Here is a 22,777-nt window from a genome sequence, read left to right as displayed (position 1 = left end):
GATCAATATTTTCATGAGCTTTGGCAATTGAAGACTTATTTTCTATCCATTATCTATAATGTATACCCTTATTACTATGTTTTTCTTTTTTATTATTATGAGTAGCTAAACTCCCCATTGCTAAGGGTGTCCTTGATTCTGATTTGTAATGAATTCGATTATATGTGTGTAATAACAATTTTGTTTTCTCATATTTGATTTGTTCTCTTACTGTTCTGATTGTCTTCTCTATCGGACAAACAGGGTTTAATGAGGGTGATACAATTATGTTGGACATCCATTGTTCACGATTTGTTTGAGAATATATTTTAGTAGATATCACCTTGGACTAGGGATGCCCTCTAATTATCGGTTTATTCTTGCTATTATAATGCTTGATTTCGACCGTAATTATCTATGGACATTGTAATTAGGGATGAATGATTAAAAGTTTTCTTCATAAGGACTTCTGAATGAAAATACCCTTAAGAATTGATAATCAATTAATTCAAATACGTTGTTGCACTGTATGTTTAGAGTTGTTACATAAGTGAATCATACACTTTTTCTAGCCTACTTATATTTGTCTAAACTGCTCAAGTACTTTATTTTATTTGCAATTTATTTTATAATTCTAAAAACCCAATCCAAACAATAATATTTGTTTAATTGAAGTAAGAACGAACTATGTAATGATTCGCAGACCTTGTGATCGATATTTGGAAAAACTTCATACTATTACTACATTGATAAAATAATAGTACTCATAGTCTTTTAAGTTGATAGAATAGAAAGAAAAAGTACTTTTGGAAGCTGCTAGTTTCTGGGAGATAACTTAATCTCATGGTCCAGTAAAAGACAATTCACCATTGCACTCTTAACTGCTGAAGTTGAATACATAGATGCAGCTGGATGTAGTACTCAGATGCTCTGGATGAAGAATCAACTTGAAGACCTCAATATCTATGAGAGTAACACTCCTATCCTCTGTGATAATACTTCCGCTATTTGTCTTTCTAATAATCCTATTTTACATTCTATGGCTAAACATATAGAAATAAAACATCATCATTCATTAGGGACTATACTCAGAAGGGGGATCCTATCTTTAAAATTCATAGATACAGACTATCAATAGCCTGATATCTTTACAAAACCCCTTGCTAAAGATAGATTCAATTTCATTCTGAAGAATATCAGTATGAAATTCTATCCAAAATGAAAATGTAGTTTCTGTATGATTGCTCCTCAGAATTTTGGTTGCCTATTTTTTTGTGAACATCTGAACATTTGCTCTTCATAAGTCAGAAGGAAAATTGGGTCATTACGCTATCCCTCTATCAGAAATCATTATGTTTGTTAATCATTCATTTATTCTCTTAATTGCCATTAATGTAATGTTTTTCTATCCGTTGTATGTATATATATATATATATATATATATATATATATATATATATATATATATATATATATATATATATATATATATATATATATATATATATATATATATATATATATATATATATATATATATATATATATATAGAGAGAGAGAGAGAGAGAGAGAGAGAGAACGTATCATATGATAATGACATTTTTATGTGAGCATATGAGAATGAATCTGAACCATTAGATTTTAAAATAAATAATGAATCTGAACCATTAATATTTATTTTAATAATGAAGGAGAGAGAAAAAAATATTCACACTTAATCTCCACCAATTATTTTAAAATCTAATGGTTTAGATTCATTATCATATTCTCATATAAATTACCCATTCTCACTAGATATGCCATATCGAATTATCCATTCTCACTAGATATATTAAAAAATAAAAATGTGGCGATGAAATATTGTGGGATGAGGTTAGAACTCAAGATCTTGAACTTGAGAAAAACTTATTTACCATTATGCCTTTTGTTGTTTATTATATGTATATTTTGTTATAATTCATAAACCTCCCTTTGAAAAGCAAAAAGTTTTGGAATGTTTGTCACGCCGTAGCTCCATCCTTGGCTACAGGATTTATATGTGATATTGTGCTTCATAGTATTTTTCTACTGTCATTATTACCTAAATTAGTTAAATAGTGCATGTTCATAATAACCACAAAATTAATTGTTTGGCGGTAGGGATGTCAATTTGCATTTGTTAATAGAGATCTCTGTGGGGTTTATCTATTTAGAGCAACGGAGTTGGATATTTTTTTTTCCGCGGAGACGAGGATTGAGGGAAAAGTTTCCCCGATGACACTTTAGAGCGGGGATTGGGAAAATACCTTCCGCCCCGTGGATTCTCTGAATCCGACCATATTATTTAACTTTTATATTTTGTATATTATATAATATATAATTATAAAAGTTTACATAAAAAATATTAATGTATTAGAAAATGAAGAGTCATTAATGTAACATTTTAGTTTTATGTGTTATTGTTTAATATATTGTTTCACTACTCAAGTACCTAACTCTAGAAAGTGCACCCAATACATAAAATCTACACACCGTCTCCTCATTTTCTTTTCTCTAATATATTTGTCTCCTCCATTCATCGTCTTCTCCGTTCTCTTCATCATCACAACAACCACCATCTTTGTTCTTTGTGCTTATCGTAATTACTCTTCAAATATATAGTAATAACAAAATACTAGTGTCATAGCTTTGATCAAAAAGTATAGAAATTTTCTTAAGATTCGATTTCTGTGGATCTCTATGGGGATCTGCGGGGATGGAGATGGGGGTAAATATCCCCCCGTGACGGAAATTGGGAATGGGGAATAAATTAGGTGATGGAGAGCATTCCATGCCCCGTTGAAATCTCTACTTGGCGAAAGGCTTAAAATAGATTGTGCTTATAGAATAGAAATGGTATGTAACGACATAAACAATGAGAATATCTCAATCCACCCCTTGAATTTCTTAGTCATTTGGCTTGCAAAATTTCAATTATGTTTTCTGATTTCGTAGATACACATCTAGAAGTACTATTTTTTTAACAAAATTTGGTTTTTTTTCCGTAGATACATCTTCGGAAGCGTTAAAAACATAGTGAACATTGGGAAAATTCAATGAGTTCAGTAAATCTTCCGTAGATGTATCTAAGAAATATTTTAAGAACAGAATGTTCCATAGATGTACCAACAGAATATTCTGTTATATTTAAAATCAACTACATTTCACTCCAAAACTCAACTTTTATTAAAAAAAAATGGAACATCAAATTATAGTACATCAAAGTAGTGTAATTTAAAGAAAATGAAATATAGTATGCCAAAATAATACATTGTATAAATCATCCAAATAGTGTCATATGCACAATCAAAATAAAGTACATAAATGTAATCAAAATACACACATCAATAAAATCATAGGCATCATTATTGTGTGTGTCGGACAACATCCTCCTCCTCTCCTCTACCTCTGGCCCCGCCTCTACGTCGTTGATGATACAAAAATGAACCGTCGGCAATGCCTACCTGCGACATGTCAAGTATCTCACGACAGCGAGGAAGAACATCGTCAGTCATGGATAAATTCGAAGGATCTGCATACCCTGTCAACATTGGACCAAGCAGCCTAACACAGTAGTCCAATATCTGAGCATTTGAAATTTATTGTTTAAAAGACTTTTAACACTTTTATTTGTCATTGAAATTTCGATGTGGGACTTTCTTTTACATTTCATATTGAAATTCTTGTCCAACTATGCTTGAATGGCTGCTTGAATAATCTGAGTCTATGAATAACATGTGCAACAAATATTCACCAACAAAGGATATTATTGCAGCACCACAATAGCTGTTGGTGGGAGGTAATGAGAGATGTTGGTGATAGGAATGTGTGGGACGATTGTTTACTTGCGTTAAATTAGTCTGCTATTCAAAACAACCTTGTTTGCTTGTTGCAGAGAAACTCAGAGCATAGTTGTTTGTTGTTGAATCATGGAAAGTTTGAACAACATACATCATATATTGGTTTTGAGTCTCACATCGATTTTCATTAAATAAACATTAGTGTTTATATAAGAAGTGATGCATTGAACTTATGAATTAAAAACAACGTCAGTAACTGGGCCGCCTCTTATACATAAAGGGCTATGGCACAAACGTTATAGTTTTAAAATTTAAAAATTAAAAAAACAATTCATTAAAAATATTAATAAAAATTATTTATGAAAACCTAAAAAACTATTAATAGAAAAATTAAACAAAAAATTAAATAAATTCCACGCTTTGTATATTTAACCATTTTTTATACCGGATACGCACTGGTGTAATACAAATAGATATTTTATTAGCATAGCCAGATTTACAATTTTATTATAAATTTTCACTCTTTTACAATCCAAACAAATTACAATTTTGTCATTGAAACTGTATATGCCTGCATAAATTAATATATCATACTTTTAAGAAAGCTATGCACGAAATGTAACATTTTGTTTAATCATTAATTAATTTAGGGACAGAAGGAAAACAATGAAAGTGTTCTTGTAGAATTTGGTTTGTGTACGTAACTACATATACTTCATGAACTGGACGATTCAAACTAGGAATAAATTCACCATTTCCACCCTATCAAAATCGTGCGATCAAAACAAAGCAACATATAATGCTTACTTTTATTCAACAATTCCCGCTAACATTGATTATTTAATTTGTTCGGTAGGAGTTACAGAGCAAGTTTACAATATGAAAATTGATGTAAATTATTTAATTCTACTTTTGTTTACTCGTGAATCATTCTATTCGCTGCATGGTATCATGATTAATCCTATAAATACTTTGCCTAGCAATCAACAGCAACAACACCAAAAGTCTAAGTCGTCTTGTGAGCCAGTAAGATTAATCCATAATGTCAACTAGATTCCTCACTGTATTCATCCTTGCTCATGTGTGGCTTTTGATGGCAACAACATCAATAGCCCAAATTGTGATAGACACAAGTGGCGACGCAGTTGAGGACGATGAGGAATACTTCATCAGGCCTGCTATCACAGGCAACGGAGGAGGTCCTATATTGATCACAGGAAATGCGCCGTGCCCTCTGCAAGTTGGTCTTGTCAACACTGACTTGGCAAACGGTTTGCCGGTGGTATTCACACCCTTTGTCCCCCGTCATGATGAGGACGACGTGCTTCTTGACAGAGACTTGAGAGTAATATTTGCAGCTTCCTCAAGTTGCGCGCAGTCCACCGAATGGAGAGTGGGTGAGAAAGATGCTACAAGCGGAAGGAGGCTTATTATAACCGGAAGGGATGACAGTACAGCTGGAGCATACGGTAACTTCTTTAGGATTGTGTCAACACAAACTAGCGGTATCTATAACATCCAATGGTGCCCCACAGAGGTATGCTCTGCTTGTAAGTTTGAATGTGGGACTGTTGGTGTTATTCGTGAAAATGGAAAGATTCTGTTGGCACTCGATGGTGGTGCACTCCCAGTTGTGTTTCAAAAAGAATAATTGTTTGTAGGATGGTACGTGAAGTTTATTTCTGTGGTGTGTTTATGTATATACTCTTGCTTTTCAATAAATATTGAACATGTAGTTCATTTTAATTAATATCATGAAAGAAGGAAAGGGTTACACCTTACATGTATTATGACTTGGAATAAAGGGTTATATGAGTATGTATACTTTCTTTACTAAGAATAAATCCAATGTATTTTATTTATAGTCGCTTTGTAATCATAGTCCTATTTTAAATCAGACACAGCGTGTGTGCTGTAGAAAACTAACTCATAATAGTAATTAATAAATAGAAAATTAAAATATCTTCATCCAATCCAAACACTTTGATTCATTAAGTAATTAAAATATCTTTGCCCAACTAAATAGTTTTACTAGCTAAGGAAAACACAATTAAGAAACCATCAGTAGTCATTACAACACTTGAATAATCTAACACAAACTATAAAAAAAACGAGCAGTTTGCTGCATAGGAGCTTAATGTGGATGAGGCCGAGGCAAAACCAAGCTCTTCATATGTTCATAGGCATAAAAAATTGGGTTGTTAGGAACTTCAATATGTTCAACTCTACCATCTCTTCGATAATACATAACAACATCATGCCAAGCTAGTGGGCAGGCCAGCATCAGGACATCTCCATTTTCCGACAGACACACCGGCAACAGCCGCAAATCAGGCACAAAATCCCATTGAATCTGCGCATAGCGAAGATTCACCAAACGAGTCCAAGACTCTTGAACTCCAAACTCTCTCATTTCCCACAAAACAAAATGAGTATTCATGTGGTTATAATAAAGGCACAGGCAACCCCTTAAAACAGAAAGAGCTGGTTCTGGTTCATCTTGGGGCTTTTCACCAATACTGTTAGGCAGCAAAATATACTTACATGTTTCGTTGCGCAGATCAAGCGAAAAGATCACTAACTGTTCGATGGTAACATCTTTCCATTCATACTCATGATAGTTTAAGTTGTTAAGCGCTAACCAGTTAACACTACCATTAACAAATCGTCCGATGGGAGTTCTAATTAGTAGAGTTGGAAAATTAGGGCAAGCGAGAGTCTTTCTCCAGCAACTATCGCCCATGCAATGAACTCTCCCCTCCCATTTCTGCGCTGTATGATCCCATAACACAGCCACCACCTTGCATGGAGTAAATAACAAAAATGCATGTGGTTAAACTAAAGAATGGTGTCACTTTTTAAACCAATACACAAAATCAGACAACATATATTTGAAAGAGCCTTTAATCATTTGAGATGAAATTGACAACTTGATTATGTTAGGTATGAACTATGAAATGCAATTGTGCAACTAAGTAACACAATCAAAATTGAAATTTGACTGACCTTGTATGTGTCTCCTGAATCATCATAGCCAAATCCAAGGTGCACCCAGAGATTAGGATGCATGAAAGACAAAGTTGGTGAGTTTCTGGATATTAATTGTAAACTAGGGTTCCATAACCAACTATAAATTTCTTTGTTTTCATATTGCATTAATTTTCATATTGCATAAAAATTAGGGTGTGTGTGTGTTTGGGTGCTCTTTCAAGATGAAGTTTAGCGAATCTTGGATCAAAGATGAGCGAATTCCAGTATTCGAGTAAACGCATGTCAATCTCACGAGAAGTTTCACCGGAAGACATGAAAGAATTTCCTCGATAAGTTCAGGAGGGAGACTTGGAAGAGACATGATAAGAGACCTGTATTGCACGCAAAACCCTCGGAAATTTCTTAAGTTCACTTTAACACTCCATTTTACCCATTTCTCTCTACGCAAAACTTTTTTTTCTCATTTCTCTTTTATTTAACACACTCTCTCTCTCATAAACTCTCCATATTTATTTACTATTAACTAGTAGTTAGACCCGTGCCTCGCACGGGTTAAATATTTTTTAATTAAAAAAAATATTTTAAAAATATTTATAATTTAAAAATTTTATTTAAAGTAAGATTACTATTGCATACATAAAATGTCATTGTTATTAATAGTATATATAAAAAATTTAATTTAACTAATTTTTTTTATAAATTATAAAATAAATTAGACATTTCTAATTTATTAATAATTTATGTAAGTTTTAAAAAAAATTAACTGTGTTAAATAAAAAGAGAATCAATCAAGATGACATCCAAATTAAAAACATATATTTGTAACAATTATTATAATAAAGTTTCTCTTTTTTATTAAAAATAAATTGTAATAATGATAAATTTTCAAAAGCAATAAATGAGATGATAAATTAATTAAAACTACTATAAATAAATAAAAAGTACAAAATAAATTCTTAAATTTATTATATATATATTTAATATCAATATAAGTAATATATGTCATAATTAAAAAAAATGAAATATATTCTATATATTATAAACTTATGTTTTTTTTTTGTTAATTGTAGAAAATAGTTTTTTTAATCAAAAAAAATTTACTAATTTAATAGTTTTTAAATAAAAAATAATTTAATAATTATTTATTATTAATTTAGTTGTATTGAATTAGATCCTTCCATTTATACAATGTACTCGGTATATAATTCAATAATAACTTTATATTGCTGCTTCCACTAAATTAATGTTTTTTTTAATAAATTATAGTGATGTCATGGTATGTATTAATTATGACCTTCATAATAATTTTCATAAACGACTTTGTAAAAATCAAATGTTGAATATAACCCAACATATAGCTATTTGTATTCTTAATCATTCAAATACTGTAATATCATAATATTATAATTTTAATTGAATATGCATAAATTTTTATGTTCTAATTAGTATAATTGATAAGTAAGATGAAATTTTTTAATTTATAATTGTATTTTTAAGAAATCATTAATGAATTTAATAAGTGTTAATTGTATATTTTATTTTGTATCTATTATTAAGATTGTATCAGTTAAAACCGACAATTAAAAAAAGGGTCATGCTAACGAGTGCCCCCGGGGCACTCTTTAAGGTTTCCAAATAAAGAAAATACTGTCTAAATAAGTTAATCATTTCAATTTTCAATTCATTAAATACAAATATTTCCAATAAAACATAAATTTTGTTACTTAAAAGAAGTCAATTATTTCTATTTTTAATGCAATGAATACAAGTATTAATAACAAAACATATCATTTTTATACTCTTAACCAGTGCCCCTGGGGCACTCGTTAGCATTGCCCTTAAAAAAATTGTAATTGATATTAAATCATAATTAAAATTGATAATTATTGATTTTATTTTATTAATATAAACATATAAGGAAATATTGTAAAGAAATTAAAAACAAAGTCATGACAAAGAGAGGTGAGAATTAATTATATCACCTATATCATGTATCTTGAAATATAACTATCAAACCAAATTTGAGTATTTGAGTATTTCATAAAAAAATTGTGTTTTCATAAGAAAATTGTGTATTTTCATATATCATAATTGTCTGGTGCTTTGTGTTGAAACAAATATTATATCAATTTTTAGTATAAATGTCATTTTCTCCATTGCTTTTTAAGTATCGTTTTAGAAGAATTTTTTGTTTCTATTTGAATGTTGTTTTTATAGTTTAATGTTATAATGTGTCAATTATACTGTTATTTTGTCAATTAGAAATATTAATGCATTATATTTTAAACACAAATTCAAGTTTTGGAACATAAAAAGACAATAGTAAATTAATAAGACATGATTTTAATAATTGTTACACATGTTAAATTAAGTATTTTATTCTCTTATAATATTTGATCCATATAACCGGAATAAGGAACAATAAATTAAGTATTTTATTCTTTTATAATATTTGATTCTTATAATTTATTTATTTATTATATATATAAAAGTATAGGTAATGCTAACCTGTTCCCTAAGGACACATGTTAAGAAATTAACATTTAGAAAGTTTGTCATGAATAAAATAAAAAATAAAATTAAATATATATTTGTAACTAATTCAATACACTTTTAGCATTACCCTAAAAGTATTAATAGTTCTTATTTAAATAATCTATATTATAATAATCTCTATTTAAAATATAATACGTTTTATGTTTTTGTGTCAAAATGAAACAAATAATATTTATATAAATAAATTATTAATGTAGTAATATATATATATATATATATATATATATATATATATATATATATATATATATATATATATATATATATATATATATATATATATATATATATATATATATATATATATATATAAGTTAATGTAGTTGGAAATTCCACGTATATCCTAATTGAGTTTAAGTTAAACTAATATAATAATTAAGGGGAAATTAGTCTATTTGTTAAATATTCAAATGTGGTTGATTTGGTATTAATGACTGCTGTCAATCTCTCATTATTTTCTTACTGATTTTTTATTTATTTTAATACACAAAAGCTCGAAAGACATAATATTGGATTTCAAATTTCAAATTTCAGCTTGAGAAATGAAAAACCACTTCCCAGTTTTCTAAAAAGTCAATTTCCAACTTTGTATTTGGGAAAATGAAAAGAATGCACCGTTTGGATGTGAAAACAGAAAACCCTAAACCATTCATTATTATATATATTATCTTTCTCCACAAACCACCATCTCACTACCCTTCCCAAGATTCATTGGATCTCTCTTCTCTACGATTTCATCGCCAAACCTAGATGTTGCTGCGGCTTCTTGCAGTCTTGATTTACGAGGGCTTCGCCGTGCCAAAATTGGATTCACTGGTTCTGATAAAGATCAGAAAGGAATCTGAATTTTATTTCGCGTGAAGAAGTTTAGATTTGTTATTGTGGTGGTTCAATTTGTTCAATTTTTACCTTAGAATAGAGAAGAAAAAAAAGTTAGCTTTGACATACTGTACTGTTTGATTTGTTTTGAGTTTCAATAGCAACTTTTTTTTCTTCATATCAAAGTCCTTTTGATTATTTGTTTACCTGTTAATTGAAATAATAATTTTCAAATTTACAATGGCGGTGTATTATAAATCTAAGAGTGCAAAAGATTACGATTCAATTCCCATGGATGGTTGTATTATAAATTTAAGATTGCAAAAGATTACGATTCAATTCCCATGGATGGTCCTTTCGTCTCTGTTGGCACATTGAAACAAAATATTTTTGTATCCAAGCATTTAGGGAGGGGTACTGATTTCGACCTACTGGTCACCAACGCCCAGACCAACGAAGGTCTGTTCTTATTTTGATTTATCTATGTTTATCAGTTTTCTATTATCTTTATCTATACTAACACGGCGACACAAATGATAATTTGAAAAAGCAGTGGGTGCTACACCGGCTATTATCTTAATTAGGGTCAATAATCTTGATTCGGTTTAAGTGTTTTATTGTTGAAAAGCTGTTCTACGGTTCTTCTTAAGTGAAGATTACCGCCCTTTAGGTCTCCATTTTATTCCAAATAATATGGTGATGGATAATGTTGCAGTACTTTTTGTTCCTCTTAAAGTACAAGTTTTTCTACTCCCATCTAACATAACAAATGTATCACGTTTAAAATTAAGTTCGGATACACTTTTGCTTAGCCAAATTTGCTGTGAGATTTGTATTATGATAGTGCTTATAATAGGCTTTACATTGACTCTTCAAATTTCAGAGTATCTTGATGAAGAAATGTTGATTCCTAAAAATACTTCAGTGTTAATTAGACGGGTTCCAGGACGGACAGGATTACCAATTGTTACTGAACTACAATACTTTCTCAAATCTTTAGTCTCATTACTTCTATTTGATTTCTTACCATTGATCATGCATTCTATATGTAACTTTGTCAAAATGGGTTTTCATCAATTTATCATTCATGGTTTTCCTGTTCATATATAGTGGCATACTTAGAAATTGCATTTTTCATTTGCGAAATAAATCATGTTCTATGTTATTGAGTTGCAACTGTATTTTGCTATGTTGGAACTTGGAATGATGATAACTTGGAGGAAGAGTTGGAAAGATTTATTGACATTAAATGAGCAATAAATGAACACAATTAAGAGCTAATATGGAGATGAATTTGAAAAGGTTCATTTTAAGTCCCACATTGGAGGGAACACAAATATTAGTAGTGTATATATATTCCAACTTGAACAATTGTTGTTGGGCCCAAGGGCACCTACAATTTTATTAAGGAGTGAGGACACACCAATGTGCCAAGAAGACACACGCGCGCCGCCCGTCCGTCCGGATCGGCTCGGTCCGGTCTACATGAATTAATTTTTTTGGAACCCGAATTAATAGAAATTAATTATCATTGAATAATTAATTAATTCGGTAAAAATTAAATACTATTAAATAAGAAATTAATTAATATTTAATATTAATTAATACGAATTGGTGACGTGTCCTTAGACCAAGTCTTAACCTAGATTTTGACTAGGTTTACTTGTCCTCCAAGCCTGCTGACCAAGTAAATAACGGCTATATTGACTGGGCCGGTTCAACTCTCCGCTATATTTTTGCCCACGTTTTGGTCCACTCGGTTGGATATTTTTGCCTATAAATACATTTGTTCCATTCACTTGTTCTGCACTCCAGAATTCAATTTCGAATTCTCTCCTCTCTCTTACTCTGCTTCATCTCAGATTATTCTTTTCTTTTTTCGACTGGAATAAATCCAGATACTAAGACTGGTTTTAACCATCAGAAGGTGTATCATTTAGAACGATTCATCACACGTGCAAGTGTGAATCGTATTGAAACGAGCTGTTTTATCCTGGAGGCGTCGTGGGTATTTACGAGCTGCTTTGCATAAATCTGGCAGTACCGCGAAACGTCTTAAAGAAAGCGTACCGATCCGCGACTCAGCCGATATTTTCCTCTGTGGCATTATTTTCTTAAACCGAAAAACAACAATTTTAAGACGATTTCTGTAACTGCCATGTCGACTGAGGAAACTATCGGTAATACTGCGGCCGCTTCTGTGAATGACAAACCATTCAAGTTTGAGGGATCCAATTTCAAACGTTGGCAATCTAAGATGAAGTTTTTCCTAAATCTGAAAAAGGTTGCCCACGTTCTGACTGAGGACATCCCAATTGTTCCTTCTGGATCAATCGAGATAACTAATGGTAAGTCAACTGCTGAATCTGACGGAACCTCCAAAAAGGACGCAGCTTCCAAAACGTCTGATGGAGACTCTGCTGCAAAAGAAAAAGCCGCAGCAGATGACTTACAGCTCCGAAAAGAAATTTCCCTATGGTAAGAAAATGATTACCTATGCAAACATCACATTCTGAACAGTCTTGCTGATGACCTATATGATTACTATAGTAATCACAAGACTGCTAAACAGGTTTGGGAAGCTCTCCAAAGGAAGTATGACACCGAAGAAGCTGGTGCAAAGAAATATGCTATGAGCCGCTACTTGAATTACAAGATGGTGGATGAAAAGTCTGTGGAAGCTCAAAGCCACGAGCTTCAGAAAATTGCTCATGAAATCATTACTGAAGGTATGCCCCTCGATGAACAATTTCAAATTGCTGTAATAATTGACAAACTGCCCCCTGGTTGGAAAGATTTCAAAAATGTCCTTCGACACAAAACAAAAGAATTTTCAATCGAGAGTCTGATTACTCGCCTCCGAATTGAAGAGGAAGCTCGGAGACAAGATCAGAAAGATGAAGTCTTAGTTGTTTCGAACAACAAAAAGAGATTCGGTGCGGTTCTGAAGCCTACTGGCAAACCATTAAAGAATCAAAACCGCAATGCTGTGAACCGAATTAAGAATGGGAATCCCTCTAGGGCCCCATCTGCTTCATTTGCTAGGCAGCAACCACCACCACAGAGAAATGACGCTCCGGTTTTCACTTGCTACAATTGTGGAAAACCGGGTCATATGGCAAGGAAATGTAAGAGCAGGCCTAAACCTGCTGCTGGATCAAATGCTCAAATTAACATGACTGATGAGCCATTTGTTGCTATGATCACTGAAATCAACATGGTTGGTGAAAGTGATGGCTGGTGGATAGACACTGGTGCCTCTCGCCATGTCTGCTATGACCGTGCTATGTTCAAGACATACACTATTGCTGAAGATAAGAAAGTGCTGTTGGGAGATGCTCACACCACTAATGTTGCTGGAATTGGAGATGTTGAGCTGAAATTCACCTCAGGAAAGACTTTGATCTTGAAGGACGTCATGCACGTTCCTGAAATTAGGAAGAATCTTGTTTCTGGTTTTCTTTTAAATAAGGCAGGGTTTAGTCAAACTATAGGGGCAGATTTGTACACCATCACTAAGAATGGTATTTTTGTTGGGAAAGGGTACGCCGCTGATGGCATGTTTAAGTTGAATGTTGATTTTAATAAAGTTTCTCCTTCCGTTTACTCTTTGTGTGATTTTAATATTTGGCATGCTAGACTTTGTCACGTTAATAAGCGAGATATTTCTCATGCAAGCGACTTAGGCTTAATTCCTAAATTAAATGTGAATGATACTAATAAATGTGAATATTGTAGTCAAGCTAAAATAACTAAGACCTCACATAAATCAATAATTAAAGAATCTAATCCCCTAGATCTTATACATTCTGATATATGTGAATTAGATGGAACCTTAACTAGAAATAGTAAACATTATTTTATCACTTTTATTGACGATTGTTCTGATTATACTTATGTATACTTAATGAAAAATAAAAGTGAAGCGCTTGACATGTTTAAGATGTATGTGACTGAAATTGAGAATCAATTTAGTAAGAAGATTAAGAGACTTCGTAGTGATAGGGGAACTGAATACGATTCTGGGTTATTTAATGAGTTTTATATTAAGCATGGAATTGTACATGAAACGACTGCTCCATACTCTCCTGAAATGAATGGTAAAGCAGAGAGAAAGAATAGAACTTTTACTGAACTTGTTGTTGCAATTATGATAAATTCTGGTGCTGCACCTCACTGGTGGGGGGAAATTTTATTGACTGCTTGCTATGTCCTGAATAGAATACCCAAGGCAAAAATTAAGATCTCACCTTATGAGATATTAAAGAAAAGACAACCAAACTTGTCTTATTTGAGAACTTGGGGCTGTCTGGCTTATGTCAGAATTCCGGATCCGAAACGAGTTAAACTCGCTAGTAGAGCATACAAATGTGTATTCATTGGGTATGCAGTAAACAGTAAGGCATATAAGTTTTATGACCTAAATGCAAAAGTGACTATAGAATCAAATGATGTTGATTTCTATGAAGACAAATTTCCCTTCAAATCAAGAAATAGTGGGGGCACTCAATCGAGTCACATTCCTGTGATAAGAAGCACAGAAAGCAACGACAATGTAGAAACAGAACTTCGACGAAGTAAACGAGTAAGAGTCTCTAAAGATTATGGGCCTGACTATGCGGCTTATAATGTAGAAGAAGATCCAATAAATCTTCAAGAAGCTTTGTCATCGCTAGATGCAGACTTATGGCAGGAAGCCATTAATGATGAGATAGATTCTCTTGAGTCTAACAAGACCTGGCACTTAGTAGACTTACCTCCTGGATGCAAACCAATTGGTTGTAAATGGGTTTTGAAAAAGAAACTAAAACCTGATGGAACTATTGATAAATACAAGGCTCGTCTTGTAGCCAAGGGTTTTAGACAAAGAGAAAATGTAGATTTCTTTGATACTTACTCTCCAGTCACTAGAATTACATCCATTAGGGTACTTATATCAATCGCTGCTATCTATAATTTGATAGTACACCAAATGGATGTAAAAATAGCTTTTCTAAATGGTGACTTAGAAGAAGAAATCTATATGGAACAACTTGAAGGTTTTGTGATCCATGGACAAGAGAACAAGGTCTGTAAGTTAGATAAATCCTTGTATGGATTAAAACAAGCTCCTAAGCAATGGCATGAAAAGTTTGATAACTTAATGATATCGAATGTGTACAAAGTGAATGAAAGTGACAAATGCGTTTATTACAAATCTGAGAATCGCATTTGCACTATCATCTGTCTATACGTAGACGACCTACTCATATTTGGATCAAACATTCATGCCGTTAACGCTATGAAATCATTGTTGTGCAACAACTTTGATATGAAAGACCTCGGAGAAGCGAGTGTGATTCTTGGCATCAAGATCACAAAATCTGAACGAGGAATTTCTTTGGATCAATCACACTACGTGGAAAAGATCTTAAAGAAATATAACTATTTTGAATGTAAACCATCAAGTACACCATATGATCCAAGTATGAAACTGTTTAAGAACACTGGTGAAAGTGTCAGACAGGCAGAATATGCAAGCATCATTGGCAGTCTTAGGTATGCCACTGATTGTACTAGACCAGACATTGCATATGTTGTAGGATTGTTGTGTAGGTTTACAAGTAGACCGAGCAATGAGCATTAGCGAGCTATTGAGCGAGTCATGCGGTACCTTAAAAAGACAATGAACCTCGGTCTACATTATCAGAGATTTCCTGCAGTACTTGAAGGATACAGTGATGCAGATTGGAATACCTTATCAGATGATTCCAAAGCTACTAGTGGCTATGTATTCAACATAGCCGGAGGAGCTGTATCTTGGAAATCAAAGAAACAGACTATCCTGGCTCAGTCCACGATGGAGTCTGAAATGATAGCATTAGCAAATGCTAGTGAAGAAGCAAGTTGGTTAAGATGCTTGCTAGCTGAGATTCCTTTGTGGGAAAAACCTATGCCAGCTGTGTTGATCCACTGCGATAGTACCACGGCTATTGCAAAAATAGAGAACCGTTATTATAATGGTAAAAGACGTCAAATTAGAAGAAAGCATAACACTATTAGAGACTGTATCTCTAAAGGAGCTGTGAGAGTGGATCATGTACGCACTGATGAAAATTTAGCAGATCCTTTGACGAAAGGATTAGCTAGAGAGAAAGTCTATAATACATCATATAAGATGGGACTAATGCCTATAGGAATGTGATTCGCTCATGATGGTAACCCGACCTAAATGACCGGAGATCCCAAGAAATAGGTTCAATGGGTAATAACAAGTTGTGAGTGATATGAGACGATCATGCTAAACTAAATAAAAGAAGCATGAATCCTGAAGTGATAAGAGGATGAGATAATAGAATCTCTTAATGAAATCTATACTCTATATGAGGGGGTACCTAGGCTACAGGAGTACTCTTGATAGATTCACCTATGTGATTGTGGAACTGAGGCCGGTTCCTATGGAATTTCGAGGCAGAATTCCTAGAGCCTTCACTAAACCGGGATACACGTGCAGGGCCATTAAAAGCACGGGCTATTAAGAATACACCTTAAGAAAAGGTTATGTGCGGGTCTGATGTCTGAGATAGAGTTCAACACAATAGTGTCACTCTTGTTGAATCGGAATCTTACTTGCTACGCAAAGGTTCAAGTCGTAGACACCTTTGCTTATGCATAATCTTAGAAACGTTTAACGTACTTCTAAAATCACCTTTTAAATTCAAGTGGGGGATTGTTGGAACTTGGAATGATGATAACTTGGAGGAAGAGTTGGAAAGATTTATTGACATTAAATGAGCAATAAATGAACACAAGTAAGAGCTAATATGGAGATGAATTTGAAAAGGTTCATTTTAAGTCCCACATTGGATGAAACACAAATATTAGTAGTGTATATATATTCCAACTTGAACAATTGTTGTTGGACCCAAGGGCACCTACAATTTTATAAAGGAGTGAGGACACACCAATGTGCCAAGAAGACACACGCGCGCGCCGCCGCCGCCGCCCGTCCGTCCGGCTCGGCTCTGTTCGGTCCGGTCTACATGAATTAATTTTTTTGGAACCCGAATTAATAGAAATTAATTATCATTGAATAATTAATTAATTCGGTAAAAATTAAATACTATTAAATAAGAAATTAATTAATATTTAATATTAATTAATACGAATTGGTGACGTGTCCTTAGACCAAGTCTTAACCTAGATTTTGACTAGGTTTACTTGTCCTCCAAGTCTGCTGACCAAGTAAATAACGGCTATATTGACTGGGCCGGTTCAACTCTCCGCTATATTTTTGCCCACGTTTTGGTCCACTCGGTTGGATATTTTTTGCCTATAAATACATTTGTTCCATTCACTTGTTCTACACTCCATAATTCAATTCCGAATTCTCTCCTCTCTCTCTTACTCTGCTTCATCTCAAATTATTCTTTTCTTTTTTCGACTGGAATAAATCCAGATACTAAGACTGGTTTTAACCATCAGAAGGTGTATCATTTAGAACGATTCATCACACGTGCAAGTGTGAATCGTATTGAAACGAGCTGTTTTATACTGGAGGCGTCGTGGGTATTTACGAGCTGCTTTGCATAAATCTGGCAGTATCGCGAAACGTCTTAAAGAAAGCGTACCGATCCGCGACTCAGCCGATATTTTCCTTTGTGGCATTATTTTCTTAAACCGAAAAACAACAATTTTAAGACGATTTCTGTAACTCCCATGTCGACTGAGGAAACTATCGTAATACTGCGGCCGCTTCTGTGAATGACAAACCATTCAATTTTGAGGGATCCAATTTCAAACGTTGGCAATCTAAGATGAAGTTTTTCCTAACTCTGAAAAAGGTTGCCCACGTTCTGACTGAGGACATCCCAATTGTTCCTTCTGGATCAATCGAGATAACTAATGGTAAGTCTACTGCTGAATCTGACGGAACCTCCAAAAAGGACGTAGCTTCCAAAACGTCTGATGGAGACTCTGCTGCAAAAGAAAAAGCCGCAGCAGATGACTTACAGCTCCGAAAAGAAATTGCCCTATTGCAAGAAAATGATTACCTATGCAAACATCACATTCTGAACAGTCTTGCTGATGACCTATATGATTACTATAGTAATCACAAGACTGCTAAACAGGTTTGGGAAGCTCTCCAAAGGAAGTATGACACCGAAGAAGCTGGTGCAAAGAAATATGCTGTGAGCCGCTACTTGAATTACAAGATGGTGGATGAAAAGTCTGTGGAAGCTCAAAGCCACGAGCTTCAGAAAATTGCTCATGAAATCATTACTGAAGGTATGCCCCTCGATGAACAAATTCAAATTGCTGTAATAATTGACAAACTGCCCCCTGTCGCTACCGCGAAAATTAACAGAGTCGCCACTAACATATTTATCCTGAAAAGGAAGGGAATGCCAGCAAACCACAAAACAAAACAACGGTCTCACGACCAGAGAAAAAGGGTAAGGGAGTCGGTTACGCGAGGGGAAGGTGTTAGCACCCCTCGCGCCCATCGTACTCGATGGTATCCACGCATGTGTCTAAATCTATGGGTGTGTAACAAATCTACGCTAATCTGGACTAAAATGAATGCAGAATGTAGGGAAAAGAAAGGATTATGCTCGCACGGGCCCTACCCCGCTGCCTACGTATCCGTTTTGCAGAATCAGAGCTACCGTAGGTCGGCTAACTAATTTCTGTTTGTTTTGTGTTTTTTAGGTGAACGAGTTACATTCACACTCCGCTGCTCGACCTTTGGAGACTTATGCTTGGGAATGGAGCGGAAATAACAAGCTCTTAAGAAAAGAAAATCAAAGAGTGTGGTTTGTGTTTTAAAGAATGCATGAGGAAGACCTAAGCTAAGGGGGGAAAGCTTGCTACCTAATGTTATCATACAAAGGGTCCAAGTCTAAGCTAAACTATCAACTTACGAGAAAAAGGGGAAGCACACAAGTATATCACACAAACGAGCATCCGCCCGTAAAGCAAACAAACCAACGGTACTGACCGAGTGGTAGAAAAGCGGTCCATGCCCTTAAGCCCATGCAATAGAGTCAAATGTCCATAATGCCCTCCAACTAAGTGGTAATTACCAATATGCCACTTAGTTGGATTCTAACTAATCCACTATAATAATACACATTTCTTCTTAGTATCTCTTAATTATGCTTAGATTAATGTGGGATATTACATTCTCCCCCCCTTAAATTGAATTCGTCCTCGAATTCCTTTCAATCATCGCGAAAAACCAACTCTTCACATCTATCCAACCAAGGGAAAGAATGTTACTCACATTTCTCTTCAGATAATCTCACTACTCTGTCTGAGGGTCATTCCATACGAAGAAACATAATCTGCCAAAACACCTGCGTCCCACTATGCATGGTTAGAACCTTGACTCTCAAGCAACACGTCTAATCTGATACTTCGTCTTGACACACCTGGGGAAAGGATCCTTCCAGGGTCCTTGACCTTCACTGCTCTGCACTAGATTTCCAAAACTTCAAAAACTTTAATAATCCACTCATGTCGGATATCCTTCGTTTCATTCTCTGGTGTGTTCACCCTCGTTCAACAAACATTACTGATTCAGTCAGCTCCTTGAATTACTTCCCACTTGAGAATTACCGCCACAACATCGCTTCTGCGATAACACTTCAAGTTATTCTCCACTCGAGTCCATACAATGTCATTAGGTGATCTCCAAATTCCTCGGTCTTAACCTCTGGTTCCCAAAGTCTTAGGATGATTGTTCCAAATTTATCTTTACTTATACAACTGTCACCGTAAACCGCGAAGGTGTAATCGTCTTGCAACTATTGCCTTGACATTCGACAACTTCGAACAAGATTCTACTGATAAGACGCGAAATTCAACAACTGACCTGTAACCATTGTACCAGTCTTCCTGTACAATCATAGTACACAAGGCATAACCACAAAGAACTTGCGCCAACTGAATGTCCTCTCTAGCCTTCAACATTTCGACGGTCTGATACTCAGTCCAACCCTTGTGACTTGCAAGCTAAACTGATGACCTACGAACGTCGGACTGCATGCCATCCACCAAAAAGTATTCCCAAGTTGGCCCATAGACAACACCTCTCGAGTTTATGGTGGATCCTCGAGTGACTGGAATGAACGAAACGCTGCTTCGACAATTTCCCTTTGGAAGATACTTTCATCCCAACATAAAATCCAACAAATAGTCCGTTCGTTCCTACCTCAGACTTATCTGATTCTTCCTCGACCCGTTGCGCTACTCTGATTCCACCAATCAACACACACCTTGAAATCCTCCGAGTCACGTTATATCCATAATTCACTTAGTTCCCATTAATACACAATAATTCCTTATCTACAGTCGTCCAATTACAACACGTGCCAGAACTCTATATACATCCATCATCGACTACTACTCTTTGAAGTTGCGTACTCTCCAGAATCAAGCTTCTACTTGCTCTGCCATTCCATATAGTTCATCTACCACAACTTAGGTACACGTTTCATCCTCAGGACATTGAAACCCAAACACTCACTAACTTAGAGGTTCGTCCTTGTCACTGATTTCCACAGTGTACATCTGCTATGTTATTCATTCCAACAAATCTTTGTTGCTCAACCGGTATATCGAATCCTTCACGACATACTGCAGTTCATGATAACTCTAGCAGTTTTACACAACTTCTACCCAACCATACACCTTCATTCTCTTAGCGTAGTATCACCTCTGATAACTCGTGCGACTTACTGAAATAACGATCCTCCCATAGCCACACTCCATTCACACAGTCATCTAACGTATGTTCCACCTCTGAATCAGACACTAAACTGACTTCCTCGGCGGCTGCATCCTTCATTGCAATGCTTCCAACGGTCTGAGTGTAGTCACAATGCAAAAATTGCACTTTGTACTTCGAACGTATCTTTCATAGACTCCTTAGCAGTCCTAAAACAAAATGTCTATGCTTTACCAAGATTAATACTTCTCCACTCAGAGTATATAGCAATACCTTACCGGACACATCACACATCGAGCCGATCCAAGATACAACTTGCATATTCCATCACCGGTCACCAATGATACATGATATCCACTCACTATGCTGACCAGGATATCATGACCGCACATGAGTCTCACTCTAGACACTCATGCAAAATTGCCAACTTAGCACTTCATGAAACGAGAACGTCCCCAAGGTACAATCTGATACCAACTCACGCGATCACGATCACTCAGGGTCCCCATAAGTATAGTATTGGATCTTGATCCATTTCACCATCGACTGTCTAGTCATTCCTCTACTATCGAGCGTGACGTATGGGTCCTTATCCCACATACCTCATGAGAGTCTGGATCTGCATCTCACAAGTGCCAAATCAGAATTCTACCTTGAGCTTCAGATCACCTTTGTCCCACACATGTCGGAAAAAGATGGCTCACGCATCTTTGTGCACGATAGTGATACTGTGGCATTATACCCGTCTGGTAGTACCAACATGGTGGTCTAACTCCGAGGCTATGTATCCAGGTAAACTACCTCAGTGGCGTATAATGACCCCCACGAGTATCCTATTGTCCCAACCGACCAGTGTCTGAACAGGCTTCCAATAGGTTCATCGTTCCTCAAGTCCTTCGAATCACACTCCTCAGTATGCTAAAACCTGAGAGTGCTACACACCAAGGTTTACTTACTCGAAAAGCCAACACGGAAAGCACGAAGATTTGAAGTTCAACTTCGGATCACCATGCAGTGCGCGTACCCACTCGTCCCACGCATGCATGAGATTCTAACAATAATCCAGTCCAGATAGGAATACTATGGTTCCTAACAACCAACTCAACTGCGATCATCCTACTGACGTTCCAGATAGATCTTAGTTCTTACTCGCCTGAACACTCAACGCCAAGCGTAGTTCTATGGCTTCACTCGGGGTCAGACGAACAACAACTAACAAGAACTTAGGTTACTGCATTTCACGCTTCTACATCATTTCATATTCCATCCGGCGTAGTTCTAGAACTTAAATATAAAATGATAGGAACAGAAATACATATCCTCTTCTATCGACCGGGTATTCAAGCCTCACCCAATCGTAAGCTACCACACTCGTACATTCCACCATTATCTACTAGGTATCTACTCTCGCTTAGGGTACTTCAAGTTGGATCAGGATCTAATACTTCATCCACCCAATTATTGTCCGTACCAGCGCAATCAGAAAGGTCTAACTCTTCTGTCCGCATTTCCAGAGGCCATTTTGTCCTATCAGCTCACCCGTCACACTTAACACCCGGCAGCATCATCAGTACTGAATCCTACTAATTCACAGCTCAACACCTTCAGAGAATCTCACTTACAAGGCTCCTACTCAATCCTATTTGGATTTTCCCTTGCTATTACCAAGACTTAGAGAAAGTTTCACTCCGTCCAATCAAAATCCTAGGGGTTCTAGTTGTCTCGATCCATACTTTGACAGTTCGGGTATCACTACTTCACGTCAAACGCTCTCCTTAAGATTGACGACTCCAATATCCCTTCTACTTATGTCGTCTAATAAATCCAACTTCCATATAGAATTCTCCACCCAACCGATCCTTTCTACTTGGGTTTACGACACTTACAGTTTACGAGTCCTCG

General features: G+C 35.0%; 1 protein-coding gene and 1 pseudogene across 1 annotated transcript; one reads left to right on the top strand and one right to left on the bottom strand.

Annotated features, from left to right (window-relative positions):
• Window positions 1-4,840: 4,840 nt before the first annotated feature.
• Window positions 4,841-5,449, top strand: LOC131611741 (kunitz type trypsin inhibitor 104-like). The gene has a single exon (XM_058883641.1). The coding sequence runs from the start codon at window positions 4,841-4,843 to the stop codon at window positions 5,447-5,449; it is 609 nt and encodes a 202-aa protein (XP_058739624.1).
• A 344-nt stretch (window positions 5,450-5,793) lies between these two features.
• Window positions 5,794-7,150, bottom strand: LOC131611740 (F-box/kelch-repeat protein At3g23880-like; annotated as a pseudogene).
• Window positions 7,151-22,777: the final 15,627 nt, after the last annotated feature.

This window comes from Vicia villosa, linkage group LG6 (genome assembly GCF_029867415.1).
Source record: "Vicia villosa cultivar HV-30 ecotype Madison, WI linkage group LG6, Vvil1.0, whole genome shotgun sequence".
NCBI lineage: Eukaryota > Viridiplantae > Streptophyta > Magnoliopsida > Fabales > Fabaceae > Vicia > Vicia villosa.
Note: the sequence above shows the minus strand (reverse complement) of the source record. Positions and strands in the feature narration are given on the sequence as shown.